Source organism: Cricetulus griseus, assembly GCF_003668045.3.
Source record: "Cricetulus griseus strain 17A/GY chromosome 1 unlocalized genomic scaffold, alternate assembly CriGri-PICRH-1.0 chr1_0, whole genome shotgun sequence".
Taxonomy (NCBI): domain Eukaryota; kingdom Metazoa; phylum Chordata; class Mammalia; order Rodentia; family Cricetidae; genus Cricetulus; species Cricetulus griseus.
In genome coordinates, this window is record NW_023276806.1 from 98,164,319 (window position 1) to 98,186,672 (window position 22,354).

At 42.8% G+C, this 22,354-nt stretch overlaps 1 protein-coding gene across 3 annotated transcripts in view; it reads right to left on the reverse strand.

Annotated features, from left to right (window-relative positions):
* Nucleotides 1-1,037: 1,037 nt before the first annotated feature.
* The window catches only part of Lhfpl6 (LHFPL tetraspan subfamily member 6), a 197,918-nt gene continuing 176,601 nt past the window's right edge, over nucleotides 1,038-22,354 (reverse strand). For all 3 annotated transcript variants that reach the window (XM_027394950.2, XM_035450923.1, XM_027394949.2), the window contains one exon: nucleotides 1,038-2,191. In XM_027394950.2, coding sequence (XP_027250751.1) covers nucleotides 2,073-2,191 — 119 coding nt within the window. In that variant the 3' untranslated portion in view covers nucleotides 1,038-2,072. The remainder of the gene's footprint in view (nucleotides 2,192-22,354) is intronic.

Here is a 22,354-nt window from a genome sequence, read left to right on the forward strand (position 1 = left end):
GGTGTGGAAAGAGCACATGGTTTTATAAGGAGGATGAGCAGCTGGGGGAGGGGGTGAAGGGCCAGGAGGCTGATGTGGACTTAGAAATGCATAACGCTATTCAGGTTAAGTTGATAAATGTGTGTGGACTACAGAAAATAGTTCCACATATATATATATATATATATATATATATATATATATATATATGTGGAATGAATGTTCAATTTCTAAATACGAGTATGTAATTTTAAAACTGAATGGATTTTTTTTTCCCTGAAAATCAAGCCAAGCTAAAGTTTATTCAGAGAGGACCATTTTATTAAAGTGTAAGAGAAAATCCCTGGGGCAGGCAAACTGTAAATCTCGGCAGCTTCTTGGAGTAGGAAAGCCTTCTGTTTGAGTTAAGCCAGAATGGGGGTGGGGTGGGGTGTCAGCTGAATAGCTGAATGGTGGATCAGAGTCCCCATGGTGAGGTGGCATTTCAAAGATATGCCACACTAACTAAGGCTTGTTTTAGGATGAATCCATTATCTGGCATGCAACTTATGCTCCCGAAGAGCTGCCTCTGTTAGGAGGAGACATTGACAGAGCTAAACCTTTCTCTTGATTCAAGGCTTACTGCTGGGGGCCACTGTAGGGGACAGGTGCTGCACAAGTGGCCAAGATCCTCAGGTGAGAGTACAGTGCTGGCACAGGAGTTCAGAAGACACACGGCACCCGGTTGACAGTGAGAGGGCAGCCACATGACACACCACTTGTGATGGTCCATCTTGCAGCCCTACATCATGTTAGAACACAGTGTCTCTTCCCATAACATACCTAACAGTCCTGAAACTCTACTAAAATCTGTCATGATTGAACTAAAAATGAGCTAAAGTTTTCAAAGAATCTAAGCTAAAAGAAGACACTTACCTTTCATGTAGTCTGTGCCTACAAGACCTGGCCTTAGATGAAAATAATCAGATTAACAGGGCTGTGTACCATGGTAGAAAAGGCTTTATTTAAGAAATTAAGCAAATCTGATAGGTGAATTAACACTCAATGACTCAGTGAGCTATTGATCAAAGAGAATTTATTCACAGAGCTTTTCAAATACAAACAAAATAGTACTTTTTTCCCTTTACAAAATGAATATTGAAATAATTGTGGTATAGCACAGTAGAATAATGAACAAAAGAAAACAAAATCCAATAATTGGAGAAAGACTTCTCTTCACTCTCAATCTGCAACTGAATTCCCACCTATCATGGACAAAAGCTGTCCCATTTCTTCACAAGGATATTACAGCAGAAGCTACTCAGATCACTACTGTGTCTTTGAATAACATTGAATACAAAGGCTTACCACTAAAGATATGCATAATCACTGAAGATACACTGTGAGCATAAAGCTTTATGCAGGATATCAAAAATACTGATAAGAGTGGTTTATTGGTCCATGGACTAGGCTTAATGTATGCTTTTATAAAGTGATGATACTGTACTGATGACTATTTTTTAAAAAATCAGGATCAACAGTGCACAGCTGACCCCCTGTGCAGTAGTGTGATAACATGTGTATGGTGTGTGTGTATGTGTGCATGTGATTATGTGCTTTCAGGCTCAGTCCTCATCTTCAGGGAATGTCTGCAGGGTACTTGTCCTGCTTCCTAAGATACTACTGTTTCTACTAGCCCTTTTGACTCCCCTAGTCCTCATCTTTTTGAAGGAGAACAAAAATGAGATCCTCATTTGCATATATAGATTTGCTGTGTGTGTGTGTGTGTGTGTGTGTGTGTGTGTGTGTGTGTGTGTGTGTGTGTGTGTGTGTGACATACATTAACGATACTTGTGGAATAGAAACACCCAATGTCCTGCAGTAGTTTTAGCCTTTGGTCCATTTTCCTCCATTGTCCCACATTCTCCATGCTTTTGACAACTTCCCCACCACCCTCCCTTCCTAGAGAATGTTCCAGATTCAATCAGATTTCATTGCATTAACATTGTACTGGGTTAGAACCACTATTCCACCTTGTGAAAGTAGCTGATGCTTTGGCCCCTTCAATCCCCCGTGGTCCGTTCTCTCCTCAGCTTGCTCCCGAGGGCCTGGTCTCAGTAGGGATAGTGCTTCTGCTTCTTGCCTGAGAAGCAAGCCAGCCACGTGCACAGCAGCATAGCAGCTGCAGCCCCTGCCCCGGTGCAGTAGTAGGCCCAGCCGATTTCACACTTGCCTAAGGACAAAGCCAAGAGAGAACAGTAGACAAGGATGAATATGGCTTGGAGGAGGCTTGGTTATATCTTCCAGTGTGTGCGCTTTGAATTCCCACTAACAACATGGTGTCCTGTCTCAAAGAGAACAAAACCATGAGAATGAAGAAGGGAAGAATGGTTGGTGCATTTTCTCAGGTCTCTAGGTCTCTGTCTCATGTCAGCTAGGAGGACTGATGAATATTTATTCCCTTCCACACTCATGACAGCAGCAAAGGAGGGATGACAACCACAAGGACGCGAGAGGTGATGACATCTGTTCTTACCTTTAAGCCAGTCTTACTTGCATGTTAAGGTATAACAGGGCAAAATTCAAACTACAGGGACAGTCCTCCTGAGGAGAGGGACCCATTTGAAGGGACAACACTGCAGTGGATACTGTGACACATGTGGAATGTGTCAAATGACCCACACTCTGTGATCGAAACTGGAGAACGGGACTCCCAGATTGCCTTGGGGCTGAAACCCACTTTCAACTCAAAGCCCGTTTAAATGAGAACACTCCAACCAAGGTCCAAACAGTTTCTAACTGCACAGACTAATGGCACACTTGAGATTCTAACAGATTTGACTTCTTTCCCATGTGCCCATTGAGTTGATTCTTCTAACTGTACTGGGAGATGGGATGTTGTTTACAAGGAAAGTTAGTGAACTTGGCAGTGTCCTCCAAGCTCATCTAACTATTCAGAAATGGAGGCAGGGTTCAAGCCAGCATAACAATAAGAAGTCTTTAATTCTAAATAGCCTGTCTGGGTTGGTGAGTGAGTCTCGTGTTCATGAGCTTTGGTGATAAACAGTCTCAGTCCATAGCCCACACTGTCACTCAGAGCCTTTCTACCTCAGTTTCCATGGTGCTGGACTTAGAGACATGGGTTACTGTGTCTGGCTATCTTTTGTAGTGACATCCGAGTTATTCTTATATGCATAGCACATGAGTGCTCTGTCTCTTCCATTGGTCATTGTCCTTTCTTTCTTAGCTCTAGTTATTCCTTCCTGTGTTTTTCTGGGTAGGGGGTGGTGGCAGTGGTGGGGATGGACTCTGGAGCCTCGAGCATTCAGGACAAGTACCCTTCCACTGAGCTGGACACCAAGAACACTAACCCTTCTTTTCTCCAGTTTTGTCATTTTCCAACAGCAGCCAGTTTCCTCCTCCTTTTTATTCTTGCTTACATATTATGTTATACGCCAGCACACTTGGATCTAACAGGGGTTGAACATAGCCAACCACAGAGAAAACCATGTTCCCTTTTCTCAAAGTTAGTCATTTTTGCTTTGTTCATTTGTAAAACTAACAATAATAATAATAATACCAAAAATATAAAGACACCCAATCTAAACTAGACATTTTCAGTTGATGTCTAACTTGCCCCATGTACAGACGAAGCTGTGTGAGTAATGGCTTGTATTGGCACCGCAGGTAGAAGTATGGTAATGAACAAAGGCAAAGATCACCCTACTTCTTGAAACTCTTGTTCTAGAGAGAGACTGAATGTGTAAGCCATGGAAAGTGCTGTGGCAAAAAACAAAGACAGAGGAGGCATCAAGAGCAGCTCAGCTGGCTGGAGAACTTGCACACCTTAGAAGCAGTCTGGGGCATTACCTGTGCACACAGATGACAAGCCATGCCATTCAATCCCTATCTCCTGATTTCCTCCTCCTCCATCCAGAGGTGACAGGAAGTGGTAACCATATATTTTTCACGTTTGTACAAAATCATTACATGTTCGTTCTTCATGGGAATAAATACTCATATATTTGATCCTCAGAAGAACACAATGCATTGGGTACCTGGATATCATTCAGGCAGGAACCTGGATGACACAAAGGTTCACCATTTGCCTCTGTGCATATACATACTACCCATTCTATGTGGCTGAGGCACCCAGTCTTGTTTGCAGGGTGCTTTCCTGACTCCCTGTCTCTACTACAACATGACCAACAGTAAAAAGTTATCATCATTTTTTTTTTTTAAATCCAGTCATTATTTAAAATTCCTTTCTGTGACCTATGGAGTCCTGGGTGAGCTGTTGTCTGCGTCCTTTCAGACCTTGGGGCCACCTTGCCCTTTGACTTCTCACTACCCTGGGCAGATTTTTCTACAGCACTCTGGGCTTGAGGCTCTACATACCCTCCTCCCTCCACCCAAAAATTCTATTTCCAGGTCTTCAGGGAACTAGATCCTTCTCAGTGCTACCTCTTAAAGGGGTCAGATCACTCACCCTCCAAGCACTCACTGCCTCCTCTTCCTTTGTTCCCACCACAACACTTTCCATGGTGTGCAAACACTGTTGTGCATACCTAATTCCGTTACTGTCTAGAACAGAAGTTGGAAGCTTCAAGAAGTGGGATGGTTTTTGTTCCCTCCTGCACCTCTACCCACAATGTCTGACTCATCACAGGCACTCAGTAAATCCCTGTTGAATGAGAAGCAAGGTGAAAGAAAAACAGGAAGGAAGGAAGGAAGGAAACAAAGCAGGCAGGCAGCCAGAAAAGAGTGAGTCTGGGATTTTATTTGGAGAGTAACTCTGGCACTGAACTTTAAAGGGAAGTTTTTCAACCCAAGCATGCATTGCTGCCTCCCACAGGCTGTGCCCCTTTTAACAGGATAATAGATTCAGAAGGATCACATCTTCAGCTTGGCGAGGGTCCCCAGGCACAGTGACCTCCCTCAATACTGGTCAACTGGATAAGTGTTTTTCAAGGGTGACAGAATTCCTGTTTCATGACCACATTTGCTGACAATGACAAGCTGTAGTCTTGGGAACCATCACCACTGTGAATTATTCGTTAGCCATATTAAATAAATCTAGGAGGGCGAATTAACAGGCAGCTAAGAGTAGCCAGTGGTTTAGAACCTTTCAAGGAGTCAGCAAAAATGTGTGGTCTCGCTCTTCCACACAGGGCTCATAACATGGAAGGCAATCCATCACTCATTATTAACAGATATTGACCTACGCACAGCTCTATGACCTAATGCACAAGGCAGGGTATATTAATTATTGGACACGTTCTCAAGAAAGAGTAGCTGTCCTGGATAATTACTTGAGAATGTACATGTTGCTGTAGTTGCATCTATTAAAGATGATAAAAAGAGCCAAAGAAGGGCTAACTATCACAGAGCCAAGGTGAGAGGGGTATCACCATAATTGCTTCCTGAAGAGGAGTCAGAAGTTTCAAGTCTAGGAGCCCTTAACTGGTAGGGAGCTGCAGCCGATGACAATGTGCTCCACCCAGTCCCCTGGGTCCCTTTGCTGGCTCTGGGAGCTAGTTATAGCTTCTGTTTGTATTTGACCTCTAGCAACTTACACTGCAGCTGACCTCCCTCCCAGGGTCCATTAGAGATTAGAAACAACTTCCCTCCATTCTGATAGTTGTAGTTCCCTCTGACTCGGCAATAGTCAATGGTAGATTTAGGACTGGAGTGCCATTGTCAACAGTTGTGAGGAGCCGCACTCACATTCGCCATTACAAGATGGCGCTGACATCCGCTGCCGGATCAAGTAAACAACGTTGGTATCCATGTGCTCAGTGTTTTTCCACTGCCTAGCCCCGCCTATTCCATGGCGTCATATAGGGTGACGAGTCATCCACCTATCCCAGCTGTACACGCATTGCTCAGAGTCTGTGAGCCTTTATTAGGGGACGGGATTCTTGGCTGGGGTCTCCGCTCTGGTAAGCTTATGCTCTCCTCTCAAGACGCATTAAAGCTTTACTGCAGAAGGATCCGAATGTCCTGTGTGGTTCTTGCCGGCAAGACTATCGAGCGGGACAAACAGCAGTGGCTTCTTACCCCTACATGGACATATTTTGCAGCATAAGGAAACTTCCAGAGGATCTGAGAGTTCAGGCTGGTACTTACATCAACTGTCCCCCTGCTTGGTGTTTACCACCTTGATATACCCAAGAGAAACCAGAAAGGAAGACATTTCATGTGAGTGCATGTATGTATGTTTATATGGGCATACACATGTGCACATGGAAGCCAGAGGTTAGCCTTAATTGTCATTTTTCAGGAGCTGTTTACTTTGTTTGTGAAGGCAGGTTCTCTCATTTGCCTGGAGCTCCAGGGATCTGCGTGGTTCTACCTGGGCAGGCCCTTCACATGGTTTCCGGTCCTCATGCTTGCAAGGCGAGCACTACTGACTGAGTCATCTTCCCAGAATACCTTGATTGACACATTTCCTTGAATACAACTTTTCATGTAAAGGTCTGTTCTGATGAACTAGATGCAAGGCAGCCATGTGTGAACCAGGCTTTTCTCACGTGGCTTTATCAGTTGTCAAAGGCTTAACCACCTCACTAACTGTGCACCCACTCACATCTTGCCATCTCTGAAAGACTAAGGAGAGAGGAGAGAAAGAGATGTGGGTGTGGGGTGAGGTATGGAGAGTGCAGTGTTTGTTTCTCACTAGCCCTGCATTGCCAGCTTCCTGGGGCAAACCCTATTCTTTGTTTTGGCCTGTGTGTACTTGTAACTTACCATTGCCATGTCTTAAAACACAGTCAGCCCAGGAGACCAGGTGAATGAATGCTGGGTGGAAACTAAATAAAAGTTCTCAAAATGTTTGAGATTGTAAGAAAATATGTCCCCTGACTAACCACAGGCCATACAAGTTTCGTGATTAAAATTCGGCAACTGGTTAAAAGCCAATATGAGCAACTTAGGTTTAGTTTGCTTTGAAAGATAAATATCCCATTATTTCATTCACAAAGTACTCCATTTACTAACTCACAAAATCCCATCAAACCAGCCTCAAATGTGCACATACATGAACAAATGCATTCAAACACTTGCATGTATTTGTGAATATTATATGGATATGTGTCTGTACATATGTACATGAATGTATATGCTCTTAGACCCAGTTTGAGAAGCAAAGCATAGCTTCTCACCAGATCAGCCTGGTGAGAATAAGAACTTGAGTACATCTGAAGAAATGCTAACTGGTCAACTCCTGATTCACTTTTTAAAAAGATTTTATTTATTTCTGTGTGTGTGTGCAGTGCTGGGGAGGTCAGAAAAGGGTGATGGATGCCCTGGAACTAGATTTACAGGTAGTTGTGAGCCGTAAGCACTCTTAATACCCAACAGTTTCTCCATCCCCACCCCTTCTGTATTGTTTTGTTTGTCTCCAACTCTCCCTTCATTTTTTTAATATTTATGTCCTTTTTTACTTTCAGCAACTCATCCATTTATCCAACAAATATTTACTGAATGATGGCTGTTTCAAGTTGGGTGCTGTGGATTTGGTTGATTAAGATGAATACAGCCTCTGCTTTCAGAAGAGTGGCTGCCTAGTCAAGAAGATAAGCATTAAATAGTACTCACATAATTATGTAATGGTAAGTGTTTGATATTCTTTGAAAAAACCTCCCCAGGATGCTGATACAGCAAATCTAGAGAGACCTACAGAGTTCGGTCAGTGAACTGAAGGAATGAATGGCTTAATTCAGAAGTGACACTGAAGCAGAGCCCTGGCAGTTGAGGAAGGGCATGCCAAGCACAGATGTGGGAGGCCAGAGAAAAGTGTCTGGATGAAAGAGGTTGTCACAGAGAAATGGGGATAGACTTAGGGCTTGCAAACACATTGCTCAACATGAGGTATGGGTACCATTTGATTGCACTACCAGGGATGGACAAGTGGGATGCTTCTCAGTCTGAGAGCCTGGCTCTCAGAGAACTCTCCTCTGAACTTTCACATGTGCCATGAGATAGACATATTATATATTCTACACTCCCAGATAACCCTGATTCTGGAACTGGAAATATCATCATGAATGCCCTTACATGGTCTCCTGAAGCCTGCTTGCCCTTGAATGTTCACATCAGTTATATTGTTTTCAAATGTGCTTCCTATAAGAAATATGCCAGCCCATCAAAGTAGCCTCAAAAGTATACAATGGTGAACACAGGTATGCATGCACATGCATATACATACACAATGCTCCCACATATCCACATACATATGCAAACGTGTGTGCGTCTCTTTGGAGAAGCAAGAAACAATCCAGATCAGCCTGAGGTGCCAAGACTTAGGCTGATCTGAAGAGACTAAGTCACTAGTTTGCTGAGGAGTTCTCAATTCTTGATTCTTTCTCATTTTGACAAACTAGATACAAGAGGGACTTTTTTTGTTGCTGTTGTTTCCTCACGAAACAATGAATGAAAGATGAACTATCTGAACCGTATGGGGTTGCATCTGCTGGCCATAGACTTGACAATAAAGTTCAGATTTCTTCAAAGGAAAAGGAAAGTAGAAGAATCTATTCTGGACATGATTTCCTGCCTAGAACCCAACACTCAATACTAGAAACACAAAAATTAACACCGTGTGTTCTACAGCAGCAGAAGGAAAAATGTCTTTCAGGATACATTGGGCCATTAACAAAGAGGAGGTCTGTACATTCCTATGTTTTAAATAGCAAGATATGCTATGAGTTATAATAGAACTAAATTAAACCAGGAAATAGGGGCCATTCTCTTTTGGCCTCTCCCTCCCTGTCAGGGCAATAAATGCTTGTTATTATAATGCAAACAGAAAGCATTTTACCAGAGGGCAAGTTTGGTCTGTGATCTTTCAGGAAATTAGAGAGGCAAATCTGTTTAAACTTTCCCTTTTGCACTCTGGATGCTTCATCAAACAGGACTCCAAGCCTGCCTGCTTGGCAAATTGCTGCTTTCAACAATGGGGAATACTATTCTTGACAGATAAAATAGAGGTTAATGGGACAGAAGGCAGCACACCACAGCCACCTGCCAAGTCCACAGACAAAGGCTCCCTGGCGCCATTCCAGGGCAGCTCCGGTGTGTGTGTGTGTGTGGGGGGGCAGGGTGAAGTGAGGTGTGGCTGGCTTTTGAGGTTGATTCAATTTAGTTTTATTGTGCAGCTTTTGGAAGTAATAAGAGACAAGGGAAGAATGAAAAAGAACCTAGAGCAGATCCAACTCACTGGAGTTCCCTGATCTTCTCGTCTTTGACCTTGTAATATAACCTCCACCTTTTCATTAATTAGTTCAGTTCATATTTCATACTCTAGACATGACTGCATTGGCCTGTTCCTTTCTGTATTCTGTTGCTCAATACAATGCACAATGCCTGGACCCCCAAAGACAATCGATTCCCATTTGTGTCATGAGTGGATATCCGACACTATGCCAGGGCTGCAAACAGAAATTCAACACTTATAATTGTTTAATAGCTGTCAGCTGAAGACTGCAAGCCAGTGGCTAAATGGGGAGGGGCCCTATATTTACTTGTTTTCACCCAAGATATTTTTAGAAAATTGGAGATGCAAATCCATTTGTACTTTCTCAACATGATTCTCACCTCTCATAAGATATCTAGTTCTCTGCAAGATGAGTAATTTGCCCCATATTTCTCGGAAATGTCAAACTTGACCATGAACTTGGGTTGAATTAATCACAGAACTTTCTCTTGTGAATGAAGGGACCAGCTCCCCATTTTGGCAGCAGTCTAACACGTGCTTGCCTGACCTTGCCTTGGTCACTAGGATGTCAGATGCCTGCCTCGTGGCAAGGAACCAATCAGAAGTTAGCTGGTGTTATGTTTTACGGCTCTGGGTGTGCTTTACCGACAAGAGCATAGCAATCACCCTGGTAGGGCCTATGGGCCATAACAACCAGTTGACCAATCAACACAGGGCAAGCCCTCCAAGCCTGGAGACACACCAATCCTGAGCCTGTGTGTACCCCTAGACACTCCCCATATGCTGCCCTATAAGATCTCTATGCTGTGGCTTCTCGGCGACTCCCCCCCACCCCCACATCCACCATGGAGGATGGATGAAAGGCCGGAGCTAACAACTGCAATAAAAAGACTGCAATAAAAGACTCATTGCTTTTGCATTGAAATGGGCTTCTTGGTGATTTGGGAATTCAGAGTTTGGGCACAACATGTTCAAATATTGTAAAAGGTAGGTCTAGACTGATTCTATTTATCTTGTGAGATGCAGATGTTTTATTGGAACTTATGTGCCAGAGGGAAAAATGTCACATTTCCTCTTACCCCTTGATATTTTCCAGTATTTTTAGAAGATTCTGTGCCTGGCCACTGAGCCAGTCACACCACACCAGGTGACTTGGCAACCTGATGTAGGGAGGCCCTATACTAACTTTTCTTGGGAAGACATTAGCAGATATCTCCTCACTCCAAGTAGAGCATGAATGACAGACCTCATCCAAGTCAAGGTCAGGGAACCAGCCAGTTTAGTTGGATTTATTTATGGGAACCTGGTTGAGGGAATACAAAAGCATGAGTAATTCCCCCCAAAGTCCCATCAGAGATCTGTATAGACTGTGTTCCTTCCTTCCCCTTCAGTTAATCTCCCATCTCCCAAGATCACCATGTGAACTCAAAAATAGAAGAACCCAGAATAGAACCTTCAGCTATGTTTAGGATGCCATAAAGTAGACTGATCGATGCCTCACGTTTGTGGTTGATTAACGCTTGTGGAGAGTTGGAATGTTGCTCGAACACTATCTTGAGCTCCCTCAGCAGCCATTCATTGTCGACCTCTGTGCCTGACCTACATCCTTGTGACAATCAACTGAAACATTGCATTAACAGACCACTAGCTTTCACCAACCCAAAATCGAAAAAATGTGATCAGACAGTATCTGAGGCATGTGGCAGAGACTGCTCTGCTTACCTGTATGTCTACCAAGTAAGTATTTGAAAAGTGCCTTGATTTGTAACTTTCTTTTTTTTCCTGTAATTAACAACTTCAGAAAACTGTTACCAGGTTGGAGTACGGTATTTGATTCGTGTTAACCTGTAGCTTTGTTTCTAGTTCATGGTCACTCATAGACAGCTCCAGAATAAAATATCCTTTCTTCCCTTAGTGGTGGGAGCCATGTTTCTGCATTAATGAGCACTCCAGCTGGGGCAGGATTACACCCAGCTAGCAAACACATGGGCACAGGTGGCTGGAATCTCAGGAGGGTCAAATGGTCTTTCCCATCTTCTCCTTCTATGATGAACTGTCAGCATGGCCCTGACTTGCTGGGGGTCTATAGTAACCGAAGCAGCTGTGGTTAAGATGGCAATGCTGTACTGTGCTCAAGAACAACATTCCGAAGGCCAGGTCTAAAGTGAACTTGCTTGTGGAATTCAGATAACTAACATTTCTTGCCTGAAAATCTAGCACTAGATGTACTCCAAACTGGTTGCTTTTAGCTCATTCTGATTCTTCCCTATTTGATGAAGGTCATGAGGAGTGTGGTGAAATATTATTTATGATTTGATAAAAATTGCCTGAGGTTTCTGAAAGCAAAGTCAGCCACAAGCCATAGAAGCCAGGCACCCACCTTTAATCCCAGGACTCATGAGAGGTGTATAAGACAGGAGCAGGGTCTCAGTATCAAGCATTCATTCTCTAGCCATATCGAGAATAGGAACACCCCAGCCCTTATAGAGGTCAGAGCTCTCTGGTAGCTTGGCTGATTTGCTTCCCTGATCTTCAGGATGAACCCCAATATCTCTCTCTCTCCTAGTCTTTTATTATTTCGTGCTACAGATGAGTGTCCCAATTCCATAGTAGGACTGCTACCTGCTATAAACACCCAACAGTATGGCTGCAGCCACCAGACTCTCTTAACTCTTACCTTGGGACCCAGTGCAAGGCCAGTAGACTTCATTAGACACAGAACAAAACAGAAAAACTTAGGTCATCTTTGTCCCTGGAATACCTGTCACTAGGCATCATTTGCTTAATTTTGTGTCTCTCATACATTGCTGCTAATGGAAGGTTCAGTTCACAGGATGGCACTGTGGAAGACATGGATTCTTGTGGAAGGTCTTTAGGTTATGAGAGGCCCCAGAAGGAGACGAGGTGACCAGTTGCTAGCTCCATGTTCTGGTTTAAGATGTGATTATTCTGTACTATACATTTTCTTTCCAAACCAGTGGGGTCACCCAGTCTTGAACTTCCAGAGATACGAAATACATAAGCTTCTTTTTGAATAAAGCTGTTTTATTGATGAAAACTTGACTGACATATTGCTGGAGACGCTCCATGGCATCTTTGCTTATTTCTTTTTCGTCATAGGGTCACTGCTGACCACCCAGCATGCCTTGTCACAAATGCCTGCATCAGGATTTAAGAAGGTAGCTGGTTTCAAAGCACAATAACTTCTCACTGTGACATTTTGTGCATTAGCATACTAATACATAAAAAAATGTTAAGTTTGGGTAGGGAAGAAGCAGGCATGGCTGACCTTATTTTTTTTTTTTCTGTACAAAGAACAAAGGCAAGAAAGCAAAGGATCAATATAGAAAGAGAAAAAATTCTATAGACTTAAATACCACAGAAAGTTCTCTCTCCCCTTGAGTAAAGTCTTTCATAGTAGTCAGACCTTTTTTTTTTATTTTAAGGCATGTTAAGACAAAGGAAAAAAGGGTATTCTGTTGTCTACAAAATTTCAAAATCAAAGTTAAGCAAATATATACACAAAATGGGGGAGTATGCTTGTAAGTCTGTGGAACAAGAAATGAACAAATAACATGGCTGGGGGGATAATTCCATCAGTAAAGTGCCTGCCACACAAATAGCAGACCTGAGTTCAGCTCCCCAGGACAGACATAAAAAGGAGTAAAGTGCTGTATGTTTGTAACCCCAGGTTTGGGGTCAGAGCCGGGGAGTATAGACAGGCAGATCACCAGAGCTCATTGCCCAGCAGGTCTAGCCAAATCCAGCCCCAGTAGAGCTAACTGGAGAGTTATCAGTCTCTGTCCGTTGTGTGTGTGTGCATGCATGCATGCGCGCGCACACACACAGACACAATAAACGAATGATATGCAACATGAAAAACTGATATAATGGCCACTCCCCTCCAAAGTGGGGGGTCAAATCCAGGGACTTAAGATGTGCCTGCCATCCAAACACTCTGCTATTAAGCAACAGATATAGCCTACAGATTCTTTTTATTTTGAAGTTTCCTGAATCAAAATATTGATCTTCCCCTATACTCCACTTGAAAGGGTGGCAGTGTGTGAGTGTGGCCATGGGGACAGCTCTGTAGTCCAGGTGCTCCGACTGCATCCTGTCTAAGGCTGCCCAGCTAACTATGCCAACTGAGCAAACAGCCTACCAATTAAGTCACTTAAGATTAAGGAGACGTCCTAGCTTTAGTCCTGTAATCTGGTTACGAAGTGATAGGTAAATTAGACCTGTGTGCAAACTCTCAGTGTCCAGGGAGGAGGGAACAGAGTGCCAATCCAGACCCCTGGCACGAGCCACGTAGTATGGCAGGGTAGCACTCAGGCACAGCTGGCCCATTTTCCTCAACAAATGCCTCCAGTCAGGCAAGATGAAGTAGGTTTATATTCGAGTGGGAAACACTTCCCATAGAAAGGAGTTTCTCTAGCTGATATATTTGAAAGACAAGAAAACTATGAGCTCCACAGAGAACGACTACAGGGCTTTTGCATGCAACCAAAGTGGTCCCCAGGCAGCTGTGCAAATGCTTCAGGCAAGACAGGAGGGATGAGGGCAGGTGTTGTGAAGGTACTGAACCTGAATACAACAGAGCCTTCTTTAAATTCAAGACTTGCCCAGAACCAGGGCACCCTTTCTCTGTTTTTTGTGACCTTTGTGTTCCCTCACTTCTGACACTGGGTGAGTGTATCACAGGGTCACAGACTTTAGCACTGGGTTTTTTAAAGGGATGACAAAGGTCAAAATTGGTGATCTTATTCTGAAAAGGGCCAGACAGTAAATATTTTAGTTCAAAAGCAATCACAGATATCAGATATATCACTGAGCATTGCTGCCTGCCCTAAAATCTAATTACAAAAGCATGTAGAGCAGATTTGGCCCATAGCTTGCCAGCCCTGGATCTAAGCCATCTCCTGTGTTTTATACATGAGGATAGTTGTCCAGGACACTGGTGATTTGCCCAGATCTCTCAGAAGTGTTCTCCTCAACATGTCACTAGTCTTATGGATTTGCTTATATAATGTATAGTCCTGATTCCCACACTAAAGCAGGCTAGTGTCACTGCTAATCACAGCCAGACATTTAATCTTGACTGTTTACCTATATACTATATGCAACCTATAATGGCCTGCTTTATCAGTTACTACTACTACTGTCTATGACAAACTACCTGGCCTAGACAATGTAAGGGAGGAGGATTCACTTGGGCTCCTGGCTTTAGGAGCTTTCAGTCCATTGTGTGGGGAAGGTGTGGTCGAGCAATGCCTTGGCAGACTGAGTCTATGGCAGAGCTCCTCAGGGGGGGCAGAATAGGAAGATCAGAAAACTAGAACTAGGGTGGGACTGTACCTTCAAAGGCCCGCCTTTAGCAACCTATCCACGCCAGCAGGGCCAGGCCCTACCTCCTCAAAAAAGGTCTCTTAATCTCTCAAAACAGCACATAGTCTAACAATGTGGGGGGGGCATTTAATAGAACCATACCATATACCTTCTTTTTTTTTCTTTTAAAAAAAGATTTTTATTTTATGTGTGTGTGTTTTGCCTACATGTATGTATGTGCATCACATACATGTGATGACTACCGAGACCCAAAGAGGGCATTGGTTCCCTGGAACTATAGTTACAGATGGTTGTGAGCCATCACATGGGTGCTGAGAACTGAACCTGGGTCCTCTGCAAGAGGCATTTCTAACCACTGCACTCTCTTTTCAGCCCTGGACACCTTCATTCTTTAAAGTAATTTCACATGCTCAAAGCAAATAAGTATAAAGTTGTATGGGAAAAATAGGAAGCATCATGTTTCATCATCAAATTAGGACTTCTGAGTATATTATCAGACCTTGGTATCTACTGAGTTTTGAAACAGATTTGACTTAGCTGAAAATCAAGGGACTCTTTACCTGCAATATGGTATCTACACTGAATGAACATATACACACACCATTTCTGGACTTTATCCACCTCAGAGTGAGCTAGCAAATCCATTTACATTGGAGTAGATGTTATAAGTCATCTGGAGATGAAATAAAATATACAGGAAAATATAGGAGGCTATATGAAAATACTACATGATTTTTCAATAAGAAACCTGACATCATTTGAGATTGGTGTCTACAAGAGGTCCTAGAGTCATTCCCCTTTGAATGCTAAAGATGACTGTGTGTCTTGTTAACATAAATTGCTTATAGGCTTACGTGGAGGTTTGAAAGAAGATGGTCCCTAAAGAGAGTGGCACAATTAGGAGGTGTGGTCTTGTTGGAAGTAGTATGTCACTGTGGAAGTGGGCTTTGGGCTTATATCTTGAGCATATATGAGACCTCAATGTCCTAGACCACTGCTTGTTGCCTATGAGACAAGATGTAAGAACTCTCAGCTCCTTCTCCAGCACCATGTCTACCTGGATGCTGCCTTGCTTCCCACTGTGCCAATAATGGACTAAACCTCTGACCTGTCAGTGAGCCACCCCAATTAAATGTTTTCCTTTATAAGAGTTGCTGTGGTCATGGTGTCTCTTCACAGCAATAGAAACCCTAACTAAGATAGTTTACTTACAGAGTAATGGGTGGGTGGGAGGTATAGGAAGGAGTGTGGGTGGTCTCAAAGGAGCCACACTGGAAGGTCTGAACCCAACACAGACTCTAGCTCTTTCTTAGCTGAGTAAACAAAAATTCCTGGGAAAAAGCTGTTGCTGCATCGAACTACAGTGGTGTGGAAAGGTTGGAATGTTGCCAGACCAGAGACTAATTACCTGTCTTGGGCTAGCTTTAGCCCCCCCGCCCCCCACCCAATAGCCATCCATTCCTTGACTGTATCTGTTTTGGAGCTAACTTCCATTACTAATAGACAAAACCCTTTTGGAATCTACTTAGACATATAACTCCCACAAACCCAAAAGCCAAGAATGTCATCAGAGAGTATCTGAGGTCTATAGGACATCCCCTATCTTGTTTTAACCACCTTTCTCGTGTACTTATTACTTCATTACTATGTTTTAAAATGCCTTATTTTAAAATTTCTGTGTTCTATAGCTATAAAACTTTATGAAACTGCTTCATGTGAGAGCATGGAACCTAGACTGACCTAGCTGTGTATTTTCTAGGTGAAGTCACTCCAATTTTGCTCTAGAATGAACTATCTCTCATTCTCTTTGACAACTAGATTTCCCCCACCCCAAGGCCTTCCCACCCAATATACTTCTTAGGTCCTTCCTGAGACCATGTACACTTAGGGATTGAACAAAGGGAGCAGGGGAGACAGTCAGAATGGGTCTAGGAACTGGGTGGCCAGTGATGATGTGGGCAGGGCTGCATAGAACAATGCTACTCAATTCATCAAACGTCTCCAACTCTCAGTTTCCTCTTCCACATCACAACACACCTATTTGTTTTTCTTTGGTGTCAGATTGATCTAGGGTCTGTCCTTCCACACTTCACATGGAACACAGGTTCTGCATCACTCTATCCTGGCATAACAATAAGACACACACAACCACCAGAGAGAAGTTAAAGATGCATTACCCACACAATATTCTCTCAGTATACATGTCAAAGAACAGTGAAATTAGGATGAGTGAAATGGCTCCCACAATTCCCTGTGACCCATCAGACACATCTATTAATACATATCTTTGTACCATTATTGTGAAAAGCAGTTTCCCCTTTGTCATACTGCCAGCACAGGCAGTCACTATTTATTAGTCTTTACCTCTTAACACTGAAGTCAACCTAAAAGCTTTATTAGAGATATCTGCTGTTTGGGTGACACTGTTGTATGAACAGAGGTGGCCATTGTGTTCATACTATGAACTGACACAGAAACTGATCTCCACATGGGGATGCCCAAAATAACCAACAAGGCTTCTTTCAGTTTACTGACATGAAGACCACCACAATCATTGTTTAGTTTCTATCTGGGGCTGCTTTTTATAAAGGCAGAGGCTTCCTGGGAAGCGTGGCTCTTTGATTTCTGGATGGCCTAAAGAGATAGTCAAAACCCCAAGTCTGTCTCCCAGTGCTGTTGCTCATTGAGGTCCAGGGCAGTTTTGTCACAAACCTGTGTGAAGATAGACAGCATCCAACTTCGATGTCATTATTCCCCCCACGCTGGCTGTCACTGTCACATTTCCATTGAACACTGAGTAGAGTCTGCTTACTCTCTGTTGGCACTGGGCTAAGTGGAACCTTATGGCCCAGTCAGGACTTTGGTGCTGGTTAACTGGCCCTGTCCATCAACCATTCACAATTGCTCTTTGTGTGTGAAAGATCCACTACAGGCAAATGCTGCAGCAAAACAGGCTGTGTTTCCTTCAGCAACTCACACTCACACATCCTTCAAGCCAAAGACTAAAACAGACCCTTTAAGAATGATCAAGTGTGGCATACCAATCTAAGCAGAAGGCCATGGGTGACTCCATCACTAAACATGGAATGGTTATCAGAGTACTCCCACCTGTTCCCTGGTAAGGAGACTGCCTTTGTCCAAGTCCCCCAAATATCCAATGTCCCTTTCTTCCCTCAAGAATGGTGGAGATCCCTAGCTTCACATCCCACAAACCAGAGTTGCTGCCTTGGAGCAGGAGGTCTCCGTGTGAGCCTGCTTCACCACTGTGGCTACATATGTTGGGTTTTGGATTGCTTAGAACCTACGCCATACAAGTTGATAAGTCTTCTAAATATCATGTTGGAATGATGATTCTATTCCTAGATGGATGCTAGAATCCTTTTATGAAAGGATGGGGAGATTCTCTGCTCTTAAGGAACTTTCACTCTCCAGTATCTTTATCAGTGAAAGTTCATTATAAAAGATTCATCATGCTAATTAAGAAGACAACAAATTTCACCAATAAAAATTCATATCTGGCAACTGCTATGCTCATTAATAAAGCTTCTGGTGTTGATCATTATATGTATGACAGCATTACTTACACTGCAGTGTAGACTATGCATTTGAGCTGTGTTTTCTCTGTATAGCAAAGTGATGCCATTGTCTACACAAAGGTGTTTTACAGTATTGGAACAGTAATGTAAAAATAGACTAAGATCTGAGAGTTTACTCTACTTGCATGTTATCATATTAGACTGGCATGGAGACTATATGACAGCATAGAAAGTAACATGAGCTTCATGTTTTCCTTTGTCTCCTACATCTCACTAGGGCTGAAACTCAAAAACCCAGGTAGATACAGCAATACAGTGGGTTTGTGTCAGCACTGAGGAGCTCCGGGCTTGGGGAACCTGAACCTTCTATATTGGGCTGCAAGAAAATATGCCTGACTTGTACTCCACAGGGAAATAATTTTATTAGATGGGCGTATGACAGCCTCACCTCTGTGGTATCTAAGTCCGTTAACTATAAAGATGTATTAGTTACTGTTCTGTTGCTGTGATAAATGGCCAAAGCAGCTTAAGGAAGAAAGGGTTCATTTTAGCTTATGATCTCAGAGGGATTGAGTCCATCGTGGTGGGGAAGGCATGGTGGTGACAGGTGTAGGAAGCTGAGATATGTTTTTATCTGCACACAGGGAGTAGGGTAAGATTATAAGCCCACCACAAGTGATGCCTCCATATCCAAACTCCCTAAAAAATGCCACCAACTGGGTACTAAATGCTCAAATATGTGGCCATAGAGGGGACATTACTCAGTCAAATCACCAGGGCAGACATCTTTGAAATGGTAGTCAAGAGTAAAGTGACTCAGGGCTGGAGAGATGGCTCAGAGGTTAAGAGCACTGACTGCTCTTCCAGAGGTCCTGAGTTCAATTCCCAGCAACCATATGGTGGCTCACAACCATCCCTTATGAGATCTGATGCCCTCTTCTGGTGTGCAGATATACATGGAAGCAGAATGTTGTATACATAATAAATAAATAAAATCTTAAAAAAAAAAGAGTAAAGTGCCTCAACTCACAGGTCCAGAGAAACATGAAAACATTGTGATACTCATGGGGCTATGTCCAAGCAGTGAAAATAAACTGGATCAGATCAAAGTGGACATATAGCCAACTCACCGGGGAGACAGGTCACATTTTCAGAGATGGGACTTAAAATCAGAGCTGTCCGTGAGATGTATCTGCACAGTGCATATTGTAAGTAAGGATGTTTCACTTATAGCATTCCTTGCAAGCACTTTCCCAGGTCATGGATGAGGTCAAAGAGTCTTTTTAGCTTCCAGTCTTTCTGGGGAGACCTAAGGCCTTGGAGCAGTCTTAAGGCTAGAGTTGAGGTCATTATACTTTCTAAGGTCAGATATCCAATGTTGTCTACCAGAAGTGATGAATCTTCAGATATGAAGACTGTCTTTGACCAAAATATAAAGTTATGGATATGCTCTTGAAAACAAATGCATGAATACATAAATTTTTAAAAGCACATAACACAGAAATCACACAAAACTTCAGTTGTTCTCTGAAACCTATGTAAATGAACTGTGGCCCCTTGTCTAGAGACCTCAAGTTGAAATCCACTGGTGGGTCAAGCTCTCCTGTAACACTGAACTCATCTGCAGCACTATAGATTGGCATATTCAGTCGTTCACCCAACAAGTGTATTCAATACATAATAAATTGATGAATTAGAATATGATATTTTAAGATGGAGAGTACACAGGAACAGGTGGTATTCCTATAAAACCCAAATCTAAAACTATGTATGATAATGAGAAAAGATATGGTAGAAATGATAGAATAAGGATGAGAAACCATTGATAAACAACAATAAATAAAAATGACAGTGTGATATAAAAGCACAACAGAGCAATAGCAAAACCAGAAAAAAATGTGAAATCCCTTTAACCTTTGATATTTTGTTTCAATGGTCTATTCTTTCTTGCCACTTGAAGAGGGTCACGTTCTGAGAGATAACCCAAACTTCAAAAGTACTCCTCTCTAAGACCAGTCTAACTTAAAATGTTTTCTGGACAAAATGTTAATATCCAAGCAGAAGGCAGCAGGAAACCATCAATGGGATATAAAAAAAAAAAAAAAAAAACCATAGGGAGGCACTGTTCAGCTTCCTCAATTTCCATAGGTGATATTTGAGGCATCTAAAAAGGGTGCACCACTATCAGGCACATTAACAAATGAAGAAAACTTGAAGTAGAGATTAGCATAGCACCAGCACCTGTTTGGTGGCTGGACTTCAAGAAATCTTACTTCACATAGGCTTGCTAATTTTTTTTTCTTTTTCCACATGCTGAATTTTATTTCCAGAAACTGCTGCAAGGAACTGAGTGAGGCTTTCAAATGGTCATAGCCTTCCAGCTCAGAGAAGACTGCAGCAGGAGAATAATTTCATTTTTCAAAGCCTATTAATCTGGTTCTTTAAACTATGACAGTGACCTTGGCTTTTCTCTGAGTAGTGACTAAGTCTGAGTCCCCCAGGGAGCCATGCCATGCTCTTGTCTGGGTGTCAGATGCTCAAATCTATAGAACAAGATGGATGCAAACTGCTTTTGCAGCTGTCCAAAATTAGCAGTCAGCTGTCTCCACCTCCCACTTCCTTCTATCTTTCCTTTCCAGGTTCCTTTTTCCTCTGTGAGCATGATGGACAGATGGCACATGAGTGATTTACATATCTATGTGCAGCATACTTGCTCCCTTGAGTGAGCATGTCTGCAGTTCCAGGTGAGATGAACTTGTAAAGGTGTGTTTAGGGAACCAGACAGAACCAGGTGCACACTGTACAGAACACAGCAACTTTTTCTTCTAAAGGGACTAGAGGCATTAGAGTCATTTACTGATAACTTGAAGTGGCAATGTCCATACTCCAATTTCACGACCACAGGAACCCCTGGAATAGACAGACCAAACGAATGTTAATCTGTTTTTCTTCCTTTTTCTGGGGCAGGGGTATGCAGCAGCCACCAGGAAGCATAAATAACCAGAGAGCTGGTGGGTTGTTTCTTTCGTTTTCCCTTGGTGGTGCCTTAGTGCTTTGCCCAGTCAGATATCCCTGGCCAAACTGGGCTTCCCTGGTCAGTAGAAGTTTCTCTATCATTTAGAGCTATGTTCCTGAGTTCTCCAGGGTTCCTTGGTATACACAGTTTAGGTCCCAGCTGAACTCCCCGGCAGCTGCCTGACTTCACCATAACATCCATCCTACACTAGGGCCTTGGTTGAGAGAATCCAGGTCCATGTAGGCCTGGCATCCAGTAACTTGGTCTTAAGCTTCAAAAGTTTAGGACAGGTCCAGTGAATAGTCATGTATAGCACATGAATGAGGTTGCCAACAGAGGCCAGAAGAGGTGGTCAGAGTGCTCATAGCTGCCTGTAACTCACTAAAGGTGGGTGCTGACAATCAAACTCCAGTCCTCTGCAGGAGCATCACAAACTTTTACCCACTGAACCTGCAGCATTTTTGGCCAAATCCTGATGATATGTGTTCAGATTTTACCATTCACTAGCCTCAGAAAATAGCTATCTCACAATGGAATTATACATTTACTTTCAATGACAGTGCATTGGATGAGAGGAGTCTCCTGCTAAACTGAAGAATGGGACACTAATTCTACTTGAGACAAGGAAAAAACAAAACAACAATGAAAAAATGACACCTGGCTCCAGCAAGACAGTCAGAGCCTGCACACGAAGCAGCCAGGACATCTACAAAAAGGTCCAGGAACCTTATGAAAACAGACAAATGTCACAGAGGTCTATCAAAGTTGTTTCTGTCATTGTGTTTACTGATGGAGGTTTCAATGTCAGCCAGAAGACAAGCTGCCCCTATGGCTTGAAAAGCAGGAATCCAGACTTAGAAAAGCTCAAACCTGTAAGAAAGGATTGGAGGGAGTGTATAGGAGGAACTTTTTTCTCCTCATCTTTACCCAACTCTCCTTCATATAACTTGTAAGCTAATTTTTGTTTATTAAGTTCTCATTTGCAAATCAAGTATGGTTAGATTTAAGGATGGAATGCATGAGTAAGGGATCAGACGTCTGAAGGAGACGTGTTTGAGGTACGTGGTCATAGTTTAAATGGCAGTAGGATGGATTTTTCCTTGAACTGAAAAATGCCAAGAAAGATTCTCATCTTTTCACGGCTGGGATGGCTGAGTTTAGTCTGCGGTGTGTTCATAAGACACCAGCAGCACAATTTCAAGGACAGAAAACACTGTGGCTTCTTAATCAAATTAAATAGAAAATGAAAGCAATAATTACTCAAATTGACTTGGCAAA